Consider the following 14276-nt stretch of genomic DNA (forward strand, 5'->3'; position numbering starts at 1 on the left):
AATTATTCATAATTGGATATTATATGTAGGCTTACAAAAGAGTAAGAAAACTTCCCTTCTACATTTTAGTGTGCCTATCTATAAAAGGCTAAGCGACCATCGCATCCGAAACAACCGGGCGACTGAACAGGCTGCATGGGGCGACCAGGCTAGCAGGGGAGTTAGTGAGGGGCGACCAAACGACCGAGCTGCAGGCTGCATGGGACTACCAGGCCCGCAGCGGGGGCAGTTGGGGGCGACCAGGCCAGCAGAGGGGGCAGTGAGGGGGCGACCAGGTTGGCAGGGGGGGGCAGTTGGGGCAACCATGCTGACAGGGGGTACAGTAAGGAGCGACCAGGCTGGTGGGGATGCACTAAGGGGTGACCAGGCCAGCAGACGGGGGGCAGTTGGGGGTGACCAGGCAGGCAGGTGAGCAGTTAGGAGCCAGTGGTCCTGGATTGTGAGAGGGATGTTCGACTGCCGGCAGTCGGACACCCCTCGAGAGGTCCCGGATTGGAGAGGGTGCAGGCTGGGCTGAGGGGACACCCCCCCCATGCACGAATTTCGTGCACCGGGCTCCTAGTTTATAAAGAAAATAATTAAGTGTCCACCCCTACCCTGGCCAGTTGATTTGAGTGTTATCCCATGCACTCAGGTCACTGGTTCCATTCCAGGTCAGGGCACATACCTAGGCTGTGGGCTTGATCCCCAGTAAGGGGTGTGCAGTAAGCAGCCAATCAATGTTACCCTCACATCGATCTCTCTCTAAAATCAGTAATAAAAACATTTTTAGCCCTAGCTGGTTTGGCTCAATAGATAGAGCATCAGCCTGTGGACTGAAGGGTCCCAGATTCGATTCTGGTCAAGGGTACATGCATAGGTTGCAGGCCCAGTGGGGGGCGTGCAGGAGGCAGCCGATCAATGATTCTCTCTCATCATTGATGTTTCTCTCTCTCTCCCTTCCTCTCTGAAATCAATAAAAATGTGTATACACACACACACACACACACACACACACACACACACACACACATATATGTATAGTTTGTATGAGGGATGATTCTGAATTATGTCTCATATTTGGCAGGGATGCAGATGATATCTTAGGTAATATGAATGGTATTGCTTGGAAATTTTTGTGACTTGTTTTGGGTGATTACTTATTTGAAGGGGCAAGAGAACCACCAATATTCATGTACATCAATACATGTCAGTTCCTGTGATAGGTGCTTTACATGTTATCTTATTAATCCTCTTAATAGTCCTGTAAGATAGGTATTACTCTCAGTAACTTATAGTAGAGAAAACCAAAGCTCACAGAGATTAAGTAACTTACCCAAGACTGTAAAACAAGTCTGACTCCAAAGCATATGTTCTTTCCACGGGCCACACTGCAGAGTTAAATAGGGAGATATCAAATATCTGACTTTTCCTATTGCCAAGGCTTATTAGTTTATCTATAACCTCACTACAAATGCGGGCAGATAATTTATCAATAGTTTTGTTCTCCCCAGAATTTGCCTATGATTAAGTATTTTGATCAGTCAGGAGGTACACATGTACTATTACAGAATATACCTTCAAAGGAGATAAAGGAGAGTGTAGGCTCTATCATTAACTAACTAGTTGTGCAACCTTAGGCAAGCTTTTAAACATTTTTGTGGACTCAGATTTTTTATCTACAGAAATGAGGACTTTGGACTAGGTGGTGTTTAAGGTCTTAGGTGACTTACTCCATCCATCCATCCACTCATTCATTCAGTGGGATTTGTCTATGTATCAGGCACTATATTATGTTCTGGGAATACAGCAGTGAATACAATGAAAATCTAATGAAATTTACATTCTATAAAATTCCTGATCTTAAGAGAATAATTCTCAATGTGCTGAGGAGCGAAAGTAATCCTCAATCGTGTGGGAATACTCTTTTGAAAGTATACCTGTACTACCTCCTTGACCTGCAGTCTACTCCCCAGGAAGTAAGCACTGTGGGGAGCCAGTGCTGTTGATAAACATTTGTGGTATCCTTCATATAGGCTTGGCAGAAAAAATGTTGATAATGTCATAACATCATTAATAAAAGGCCTGTGTATGTATTATGCTCTCATGTTCTGAGAATAACAAAATCTGAAATGTTAGTAAGTTTTAAAAAATTTATTTCCACTCCCTTCAAACCAAAAAGCTATAACTAAAGATTATGCTATAGTCAAACAAAATTATCATAGAAATGTATATGACTTGAAAATAAATAAAAAACACCTCTAGTTTAACTCTGTCAGTCATACAATGTTTTATTTTAAACCTGCTGTTCAAACTTTCAAATACAACTCATGTGGCAAAGAAATAGTTAACACACAATATCTGCCACAATTCTATCTTTGAACTGCCTTTTTTTGTATTATGTGATCATTTCTTTTAATTTCTTACATTCATGGTATTCTAAAAGGCAGCAATGTCAATTTTTCTGCTTTGAAAACAGTTCATTAATGTTCTGAAATTGCTTAAAATGACAACTTTTTCCCTTTAGTATTTTACGGTAGCCCACATTAGTGAAATAACTCAACATATTATTAATAAGTTGTTGAGAGGTATATGGTACACAGTTAAGTCAACTCCCAACTCCAAGTTAAAATGAACTTCAATCCAAAACAAGCACTTCCCTAAATCAGTATAGTCAGCTACTTTTCTCAAAAATATTTCCATTCTGAAATAAGTTTTTTTGTGAGATACAATAGTTTCTTCTTTTATTCTGAACAGAACTCATGCTGTACTTTTTTCCTCAAAATATATTTGACATATTCTGTGCAAAATGTTAAGTTCTGAATAGCTTTGTACCTTATTTTGAAAAAGTTTATAAAATATAATTCCTAAAAACAACTTCAACATTAGACAATAGAGGAAGAAACATATCAGACAAAGCCTAATTTTTCACATGAGAAAATAAGTATGTTCTTAAAGCTCCATTAATACATTCCTTGAAAAAACTCAGAATGCACTTTGGTCATTATTAAACATATTAGAACATAGGCAAATAAAACACAATTGCTTTTGTTGTTTCCTACAGAAAGAAAATATACTACAGAGGCTGAATTGAGGCTGATCAAAAGGAATGGAAAGAGCAAAGTGACATCATGACATGGCTCTGTTCTCTACACATTCCTGATCTTAAGATGATGATTCAGGGATTAAAACTGCACCAATCAAATAAATCACTTACACTTATTTTAAATTCCCTAAAATGTTTAAAAATGTGAAGATATTCAACATGATACACCTTGCACCAAGAAAACAGATTGTTTCAAATAAATCCTGTTTTAAAAACTAGATGCCCAGTTTAAAAAAATTGCAAATACATTTCATGTTATAATTATTTCCTAAAATATTCTTGATTGTACAAATATAACAACTTAAAATCAAGGCCCAGTAAGATACTATCATATTTGCCCTATTTACCTAAGGTGCCAATACAATAAGTTCTCATTTGGACACTTGGCAAATTATTGGGGGGGGGGGGGCAGGGGGGGGTAACTTTCCAGGTTAAAAACATCTAAAATAGCCCTTATATAATTAATTGGGTGGTGATGGGGAAAGAGAGATGTACCAGCTTAAGTTTAGAGGATAAAATTTGCAAGCTGAAGCTGTCTTTTCTGAAAATTTGGGTATACAGTACTTTTATAACTATCAATCAGAGGAGTATTTTATTGGTTCTTAAGTTGTTCATTTGAGTGTGGTATGAACAGCATACACTACAGTGTACCATGGGGAGAAAATTATTTTACTTGAGTAAACATAATGTACTTTAGTAATATCAATAGGCACTTCACCTGTGAGATGAGTATATACCTCACTCAAAAGGATACCATATCATGCCCTAGTACACTATAACATATCCCATATAAAGATATGCATTAAAAGTAACAATTTTAAAAAGTGCACATTTTGAGCATGCACAATTAGAGCTGTGCAAACAGCCCAGTGTTTCAAATAAATACTATTACTAGTAAATTTTTATCAAAATATCTTACAGTATGGTAACCATTTACAATTATTGCTCTATTAAGAGTTTTATCATCAAAAAGAGCACTTTGTTGACCTGTTACGTAATACTATATATATTAATACTGAAGGGTGCTTAACTGCAGCTTAATCAGTTTAGATCCTGGCATTGATCCAAAATAATTTGAGAGAAACCCTGACTGGATCTTGATTTACTGAAGAAAATGCTTTATGGGTTTAGCTGAGTCCACCGCAATATTTCAAAGTTAAAGAAGTTTTCCTCAAGTAAGGCAAGTTCATGGCATTGATGGAGAAACAGTGCTTAGCAATGGCTGCTATTCTCACGATTTGTTGTTTTGTCAATCATGTTATGAGCAATTACCAGGATCTCAAGTATATGGATATCAGTTTTATCACCCTTTTCATCAACAATTAAGTACACATCAATGCTAAAAATAAAATATAAAGACTGAAGTAAATGTAAAAAAACAGTGAACAGGTAAAATAAATATAAGAATTGCACACGACAGTGGGATGTAAACACTTCAGTTTCCCAGCTGAGAGCCCTGCAGCAGAGTCAGGGCTGCTTCCAGGCAGCTCAGTTGGTACTCTATTCTGGAAAAGAGGCTACATCTTCTTTCCTCTGAATTGTCATGATTTGATCTTCCACAGCTGGTGAAAAAATAATAGAAGCAGTGACCATTAGAGCCAGTTTTAATATCATAATTTATTAAGTTACATCACATAATGCTATTTTTATCTAAATTTCATTCATAAGTATTCGTTTTACTTTTTAAAGCTCCTTTATGCCTTTATTTTCAAGACTTCACCCTAAACAAGTAAAGTGAAAATCAGGTTTCTCTTGCTTTCTTTTACAGGGAAGTGGCAATACACATATACAACTAGTTTAATATGAATAGTTTACACCTTATTCACTAACAGCTGAACATATGTTGGAGGGCATATGCATTGCTATCCTATATAATAAAAGCCTAATATTCTAAGTGTCCAGTCATCCGTTCAACCAATCAAAGCATAATATGCTAATGATATGCTAAGGTCATTCAACCGCTAGCTATGACGTGCACTGACCACCAGGGGGCAAATGCTCCGACTGGTAGGTGAGCTTGCTGCTGGGGTCCAGCCATTCAGGACTGAGCAAGAAGGGCCAACCACGCTCTGGAGCCCTCCTGTGGTCCATCCCCAGCTGGCCAACGTCCTGTGTCCCTCCCCAGACCTGATCATGCACCGGTGGGGTCCCTTGGCCTGGCCTGCATCCTCTAGCAATCCAGGGCCCCTTGGGGGTTGTTGGAGAGCTGGTTTTGGCCTGATCCTGCAGGCCAGGCTGAGGGACACCACTGGTGCATGAATTCATACACCGGGCCTCTAGTTATAGATAAGTAATATAACTTTTGGCCCCCCAAAAGAAATAGGGCTCTTCTTTTTCTTTTTTATCACCTAAATTAGATTCAGATTATATGAGTAAAAATAAATACCTCCACTTATTCTACACATAAGTTCTATTTATAATGAATACTGTTCCAAACTAGGAGTTCCAACAATATTATAAACCAAGAATGTTTATCATTCTGTGAATTATTTTTATTAATTGTATATAATATTATCAAAATGATTCCATTACTGATCTCAAAAGAGAGCTAGGGTAAAATAAATGCCATAAAAATGTAACAGTGCACTAAGTAATAAAAAAATACCTGTAAATTCTTACCTTTAAATTAAATCCAAGCAAGTCACTGATAACACCAGAAACGGCTGATAGGATGACAACCTGGGTGATGTTATAAAGCAGTGGATTCATTGTAAGCCCATATAACCTAAAGGGACTGTCCAATTCCTAGAAGAAGACAAAATCATGAGCCAGATTCATTAAGAATTATCAGTTAAACTAATTCAGGGCAATATATAATGAGGATTAAAAAAAAGCAAACAGTTACAAGTTATGAATAGTTCTAGAAAGAATAAACACTTGAAATAAGTAACTATATATTAAGGTGTTTTTTTCTGATTGTTTTGTTCTTTTAAGAAGAAGGTGACTTCCTTTAAAATAACTCTAACACTAATTGATGGGAAGGGGGTGGGAGATGAGTGAAAAATGAAGGGATTAAGGAGTAGAAATTGGCAGTTACAAATAGTCACAGGGTGTAAAGTATAGTATATGGTACACAGTCAATAATATTGTAATAACTATGTATGGTCTCAAGTGGGTACTAGATTTATCAAGGCATCACCTCATAAGTTATATTAATATCTAATCAGACACCTGAAAACTAATGTAATATTGAATGTCAAATGTAACTGGAAAAAAAAACTATATAACTAAATTTGAAACTCCAACTTCTCTCCCAAATGAATGACTAGAAAAGTGTTGGTCTAATAGCTAAAGTTTGAGAAATTTCTTAGTGTAAGAATATAAACTTAAACAATATCTTTTTGCAGAAGAATTACAAATTCAGCCAATATTCTGCCAATACTAATACATATATAAAAATTCCTTTGAGAAAATTAATTTTTGGATGAATGAATGAATGAATGAATGAATGAATTGGCTGATTCAAACATTTAAAGTCCCAGGCCCTGTGCCAGGCTCTGGAAAATTAAGATTCAGTTCTTACGCTGAAGGACCTTACAGTCTAATAGACCTGCAAATAAATAACTTAACTATTACAGTTCCACAAAATAAGTATGTATAAAAGACAGTGGGACTGAAACTTAGTGGGTAGGGAGAGTAGGAATGCCATCAAGACAACTGACAACATGGCATCTTTGAATTGCTGGACATTGCTCAGCATTGTTAGAGCCCAAGAACAAGGAAAGAATTACTTCAAATTTATAAAGCTGGCTATGTATGTGAGGCTCATTCTTTAGGCTGATTGTACTGACAGACTGGCACCAAAGGAATTTAATTAGGGGAGTAGCTTATCAGCCGTGCATGTGAGAAAGATCACCAGTCAGCAAGGTGGAAGATGGATGAGAGAGTAGTGAGACCAGAAGCAGGAATACCTTAAGAGTTCAGTGTACCTAAAGCTTAAGTGAAAGATGATGAGGGTCTCACTTAGGGCAGTATTGATAGGGAAGAGGGGATGAATTGGAAGATATATGAGAGGTTGAATCAATGTGCCAGAGAATTTCTTGGCTGTGAACAATGAGAGAGAAGGAGCAATTTATATTAAGTCCTAGGTTTCCAACTAGAAGACTGTATGATAAAAAAAAATCATGCTGTTGTGCATTGTATTTTAGTTATTTTTATATTTCTCTCTACTCTGAGAGATGGCAGCTGCTCTTAAATCTCATCTTTATAGCTTCCTCCTGTCCAGCACAGTGCCTACACTCTGAAGATACTCAATATGTATGTATCAAACAAACCCACACATCTCTTCTGAACCCTTTCAATGCCTAGTATACTGTTAGGCACAGTCTATAGCAAAGTAATGCTTTTTAGTTGAGTGAAGAATTAACCATAACACTGAGGCCCAACTAATTTCATACTGTTTTCTGAACATTTATAAACAACTTTAAGAATATTTCACTTGTTATAGAAATTGAGAATTTAAAAAATATTTTCCTTTTAAGAAAAGCATCACTAACACTGCAATGCAGTGATAAAAATATTTTATTAAATTACTTCCAAAGAGGTATTATGAGATCAGATATACTGAGATTATATTCTTTTTTATCATCACCAAAAATGATATAAAAATGTTTATTGGTAATATATCCTATATAATAAAACCCTAATATGCAAATCAACAGAACGGCTGAACGACTGGTCGCTATGATGTGCACTGACCACCAGGGGGCAGATGCTCAACGCAGGAGCTGCCCCCTGGTGGTAAGTTCCCTTTCACAGGGGGAGCGCCGCTCAGCCAGAAGCTGGGCTCACAGCTGGAGAGCGCAGCGGTGGAGGCGGCAGGCGGACATCCCCCCAAGGGGTCCCAAACAGTGAGAGGGCACAGGCCGGGCTGAGGGACCCCCCTCCCTAGTGCATGAATGTCGTGCACTAGGCCTCTAGCATTATAATTATTATGTATTACCATTTTTTAAGCTAATGCACGTAGGCCAAGCAGAAGATTGCTCTGAGAAATACAAAATAAAAAAAATTTTCCAAATTGACATCAAATCTCTTTTTGTGAAATCTATTTTAAGTTATAGGAGGCAAAAATTTCCAAAGATGCCAACACCTATAATATTCTAAACATTATTAAAAGTCTTAAAATTTCAAGTTAAGGTGGATAGTCATGACCAAATACAAGGTAGGATCTACAAAGGACTCAAATATAATGTCAAGCAGCATATTCTACATTATATCCATTTTAAATTTTATTTTTACCTTTAGCAGTTTAGTAGCCAGTTTTAAAACATTATTCACTATTGTCAGTTCTTCTTTTTTGTTAGGTTTCTTCTCCATTTTCAAGTATAGGTTTATCTTTTATAAAAAAAAAAGTAAACAATTAAAAATACTTAAAATTATAACAAATACTCATTTTTAAAAGATATTTAAAGACATTCACTAAAATAGTAATGGTAGGTCTCAGGTTATTGAGATTATAGGTGATATTAATATTCTTCATACTTTATTGTATATTCCAAATTTCTTACAAAAAACTTATAAGAAAATAATTTTAAATATAATTAAAAGCTGCAACAAGTAAGGAAATCTAAATGTCATTATTTAAAAGATGAAACACTTTAATCCCACAGTCAAATCAACCTAAGAATATAACAACTGAAGTAAATCAATTGGATCCTCACCTGTTCAGTAAGTAATATTGAGGTATTGCTATATTTTTTACTTGTTTCTGATCCAAGAGTAACAAATCTTAGCAGAAAAAGTGTTAATGAGATACACCAGATCACCAGTTCCCAATTGTAGTGACAATCAAGGAAGATCTCATGCACATGAAGCAACTGAAAGTGTTTGAAAAAGGCAACATGAAGAAGCGTTGTCATTCACACAATGTCTTCTTAAGAAAAGACAACATATTTTACTTCATACAGATTGATCATGAATATAGTATTACATTTAAAAAACATTTCACATTTGTTAATATTTCAAGCACCTAAAAATATAATGTAATCAAAACCAATGGGGCCTCTACCCATTTTTGTCAAATTTTAATATTTTGCAATATTTCTTTCAGATTATTGAAAAGTAAGGTAAAAGATTCAGTTGAAATCCCTTTAAACTTTTCCTTAATCATTATTCCTTCTTCCCTATCCTTTCCGTTATCTTTTCCATGCAGTTTATAGTTCAGCTACATATATATTTCTAAACTATATTATTTTATATATACTTTAGAATTTATAAAAATGTTATCACATTGTCCACACCATTCTTTAATTTGCTTTTTATTCCACTGAACTTTGTTTTCAAGATTTATCCACGCTGATACATGAAGCTCAAATTCATTCATTCCAACTTCAATTAGGTGAAAGAATCCAGCACAATGTACAGGTCTCTTCTCTCCATTAACATTTATTTTGTTGTCAATTTTCCTTTTTACACACAACGCTTACATTCTTTTATGCATCTCTTCGTGCATACATGTAGAGCATTCTTTATGAGTTAAAATATGGGAATAAAATTGCCGGGTCCTTGGATATTATTCATATATTCAACTTTATTAGGTATTAGGAATTTATTTCTGAACAGTTGTAACAATTTATACTCTCAGTAGTGTTATCAGTTTCCTTTGCCCAATTTTTGCCCACACTTGGTATTATCCAACTTCTTAATACCTGCCACTCTGATGAGTGTAAATTGTTTTCTTATTGTTTTGGTTTTACTTTTCCTGATTCTTAGGGCGGATAAATATGTCTCATATGCTTATTGATCATTGGATTTCCTCGTCTGTAAGTTAACCTTTTCTATTCCATACCCACTTTTTCTATATTAGTTGTCTATTTTTCTTATCGATTTTAAAAGTTTATATATTCTGAATAACAATGCCATTTAAGTCACATATTTTGCCAATATCTTTCCTCAGACTCCATTTTTTCATTACGGTGTCTTTAGTAGAACTTAAAACTTTAAGGGAGGAGTGAGGGAGAAGACTATATGAAACTGCATGAGTCAGGCAAAATTCTAAAATATTTTCTATCTGGCTCTTTGCAGAGGAAATTTGCTGCTCTCTGGCTTCTAGGACAAAAATTAATTTTTTTATGTTGATGTAACCATTTTTGATATTCTTGATCATCTAAAAATGTATCACATTTTTAATAAATTGTCTATGAAGTCACTTGGATGTTCTATATAGATCGTCATATAGTATATGATTTTGTTTTTTCCTTTTCAATCTTTATTTCTTTTTCCTGTCTTCCAACGGTTAGTACCCTTTATCAAAATGCTCACTAGAAGTGGTAGAGAGGTTAAACGTCTTATTTCTGTTTTTAAAATGAATACCTCTAAGGTAATAAATATTTATGTACAATGTTTGCTCCAACTTTTGAAAGATATACTTTATCAGATTAAGGACAGTACTTTCCAGTCATTGCATTATAAATCTCCAATGAAATTTACCAATTTGTTTTCTTCATCTATTGAGATGATCGGATGTTTCTTGCTCATTTAATCAACTAAAGGAGCTCAAACTAGATTAGTGGATTTTCTAAAGTTGAAAATCCTTGCATTCCAGGAATAAGCTATCTTGGTCATGGCATATTTATATTTATTAAACTCTGGTTTCATCTTCCTAGTATTTTGCATCTCAGTCATTTTCCTTTGGTTGCTCTTAAGATCTTTCTTTGTGTTTTTGGTGTTCTGCAGTTTCTCCACAATGTGTCTAAGTGTGGTAAAAAGTAACATCTTTCATAAATTCAGAAAAACTCCTAGCCATTATCTCTCCAAATATTGCTCTCCCTCTTCTTTCCATCTGTAATATGTTAGATGTATGTTGAATATCCTATCCATCTCAATCGCTTTTTCATATATCAACCTGTTTAACACTGTCTTATATTCTGGGCAATTTTTTCCCCTTCTCCCAGTTCACTATCTTTAGCTGTTTTCAATCTGCTATTTTTTCTGTTTTTAATATCAATGCCATATTTTTTATTTCTCTGAAGTACTGTTTGGTTCTCTTTTAAAGCAATCTCTTTTTTTGTAGTGTTAACCTATGTCTTCAATCATTTTAAGTAAGCTAACCTTATAGTTTCTATCTGATCAGTCTATTATCTGAAGTAGCTGGAGATCTTCTATTCCTGCTGTTTATTGATCTGTTGATACACTCATATTCTATTGTTTCTTCACATGTTTTGAAACCTGAAAAAGCTTTATCTGTGAAAATCTTGTGAGTCCTAAGTTGAAGTCACATACCCCAGAACAGTCTCGGTTTTGCATCCACTAGGTATCCAAGAGCTTACAACCACTTTTTATATAACTTTTGACACAAGGGTTACAGGATAAGACCTGTAATGTACATTTGAACCTTGAACCTACAGTTCTTAGGAGAGACTTTTCCCCAACTCCTTGCCAGAGTCTAGGCAGAGTTAGAGACAAGATTCCTTATCGTCTTCCTATGCTGCAGGGCAGACTGCTTTTCTTATTTCATCTTTTCATGCAGACTACAGGCCTTTGAGGGTTTTGGCTTTTGTGTAAGCATGTGTAAGAATGGGTGCATGCAGGTCGAGGCCTCATCTTCTGTCCTCATGTGGGCATAAAATCTCAAGTCTCTAGGATACTAAGACTGCCAATGTACCTCACTTGCTTATCCTAGGGCTGCCATGCATTAACATGTATACTGAACTGCTCTGTTGTTCAATGTTATCTTCATTTTGGTCCCTTACTGTCTTATAAACTCAGATATGTAAAATGCTGGATTTTATTTTTCCAGCATTGTATGATGCTTTAAAGCAGAAGAATTTTCAGTAGGTCTTTTACTTGAAATAGAAGTTTAAACTTTATAGCAGAAAATATATCCTGAGATACTTCTGTTTCCTGACTAATCTTGGTCAACAGGAATTCTTTTACAGAGCATGAGGCAGTCAAGCCACAGTAACAATTAAGGTATAAAATAATAAATACTAAATGTGAGTAAAGCAGAGATTCATGGAAAACAGTATGAAACAATTGATAACTATAGTCACTCATAAGTTTATTTTGGGAAATAAAGATAACCAGGTGAATTAAAGGCAAAAACTAATTATCATATGTCCAATCAATAAACATCTGAGAATATGCTAGCCACCAGTGTGACACAGAAATGAATAACTTCCAAATATTTCATTTACTTATTCTACTGAAAAAATAATAAACTGCAAAAAGCCAATTTCAAAATTGTATGACTAGGTTTACTTATATTATTACTTTCATTCTTTTTTATTAGAAAACGTTTAAAGCTGAATATTTATAGGTCTGATTTCTACACAGAACAAGTTAACTCACCTGGGCACAACAGATAAATACAACTGAGATAGTCAACAAGAAAGCAGAGGAAACTATTACATCAACTGATCGCTGAGGACCTCGACGCTGGGGGAAAAAAGGGAAAACACTTTTAAATACATTTACTAATTAGCAGTCAATTTCACGATTTCAATTAAGGTGCTTATCCATCACTATAAGTTGATCATCCTATATAATAAAAGGCTAATACGCAAATTGTCCCCTAGACTGGGAGTTTGACCAGGGGGCGGGGTGGGCTGACCAGCTCTGCCGCAGCCCCTCCCCCCGGGCCAGCCTCACCCCTGATCAGCCAACCTCCGCATCCCTTCTCCCTGGCTGGTTGAACCCCACCCGTGCACGAATTCGTGCACCAGGCCTTGAGTAACTTATAATGTTAAAAATACACCTAATTTTTTAGATGAATTTTTATTAAAGTGTTACTATTTCCTAAGGATTTGCAACACAGTGGAAATGGTGAATATATAGCCTAGAATTCTAAGCAAAACTTCCAAATATTTCATTTTTTCAAACACTATTCATTCAACAAATGTTTCTTAAGCACCTGCTCAGAATAAAGTACTGTGCTAGGGGGTAGAAATATAGCAGAGAACAAAACAGACATAGTCCCTACCTTCATTAATAGGGAGTCAGGCATCAATTTCAAAAGCACAGATATATGTGTAAGTTGTGATAAGTGCTATGAAGGAAAAGTATAGGATGCGTTGAAAAAATTGGTAGGGAGTTTTATGTAAATACTAGAGGCCCAGTGCATGATTGAATCATGCACGTGTAGGGTCCCCTACACGCTTTCGCTTTCGATTGCGGGGGAGCTGGGTGCCTGTCCACTGGTGCACCAGGCCTTTCAGAAGCCTCCGGCTCAGCGGAGGCTTTGGAGGCTTCTGAAAGGCCTGGTGCCTGAGCGGACAGGCACCCAGCTCCTACGCTTTTGATGGTCTGCGGCGGGACATGAGCTCGCTGCCCCAGAGGCCCCTTCTGTGCCGCAGCACAGCCATGGTGCAGACGCTGAGCTTGCGCCGCTGCTGGCAACGTGAGCTCAGCGTCCCGCTGGCCCAATCGGCTACCCCGGCCACCCCGAGTCCCACCCCCTGCGCCTCCCGCTGGCCCAATCGTGGGCGTAGCGGAGTGATGGTAATTTACATATTACCATTTTATTAGGTAGGATCACTTCCTTAGATCTTTCCAGGTCCACCTGCCTAACCCACAAATATAAGCTCGTGTGGGCCTGGGAAGATTTCCCTAAGGAAGTGATATTTATACCAAACTAAGATGGCATATGACAATGGTTTGGCGGAAGTAAGAGCACAGAACAGGAATGATCATAGTGCATTCAAAGAACTGAAGCAGTTTAGTGTGGCTGGAATGTAGGAAGAAAGAAAGACAGACTATTGGCAAGAGCTGGGTTGAAGGGCATTATAAGCCCTGCCAGATTTTATTTTTTATCCTAAGAGCAATGGAGAATTTCTAAAATATTTTAAGAAGTATATGGTCAAATCTACATTTTTAAAAAAGATCTCTATTGGCAGAGTGAAGGAAGTATTAGAAGGAGGAAATCTGAATGCTGGAAGGCCAGTTAAGAGGCAACTCCAGTAGCCCAAATTGTTTTCAATTAAGGTGATGGAAAAGGAAACAAATATAAGTAAATGAACTCAAGATATATTTTGGAAGCAGAACAGGTGGAAATTGGTGATAAATTGGATGTTGGAAATGCAAGAGAAGAAAGTAAATTTCAAAGATAATTCATAGGTCTGGGGTTAAATGTCACTGAGGTATAAGCTCATAAGGGTAGAGAATTTCATCTCATGGGCAGTGGATGGCACATGGTTAACATTAAATAAATGTTTGCTGAATAAAGTAATCAATGTAGAAAAGAATGTAATACCTA

General features: G+C 36.5%; 1 protein-coding gene across 2 annotated transcripts in view; it reads right to left on the reverse strand.

The window, feature by feature from the left end:
* Positions 1 to 1760: 1760 nt before the first annotated feature.
* PHTF2 (putative homeodomain transcription factor 2) overlaps positions 1761 to 14276 on the reverse strand; it is a 95225-nt gene continuing 82709 nt past the window's right edge. The window contains exons 10-14 of one of the 2 annotated variants that reach the window (XM_079785397.1): positions 12374 to 12460; positions 8746 to 8901; positions 8324 to 8419; positions 5705 to 5830; positions 1761 to 4647 (exon numbers count right to left, since the gene is read on the reverse strand). In XM_079785397.1, the coding sequence (XP_079641523.1) occupies positions 4627 to 4647; positions 5705 to 5830; positions 8324 to 8419; positions 8746 to 8901; positions 12374 to 12460 (486 nt within the window). In that variant the 3' untranslated portion in view covers positions 1761 to 4626. The remainder of the gene's footprint in view (positions 4648 to 5704; positions 5831 to 8323; positions 8420 to 8745; positions 8902 to 12373; positions 12461 to 14276) is intronic. The other variant, XM_079785396.1, reaches the window with a different exon arrangement.

Source organism: Cnephaeus nilssonii (assembly GCF_951640355.1).
Source record: "Cnephaeus nilssonii genome assembly, chromosome: 12".
Classification (NCBI taxonomy): domain Eukaryota; kingdom Metazoa; phylum Chordata; class Mammalia; order Chiroptera; family Vespertilionidae; genus Cnephaeus; species Cnephaeus nilssonii.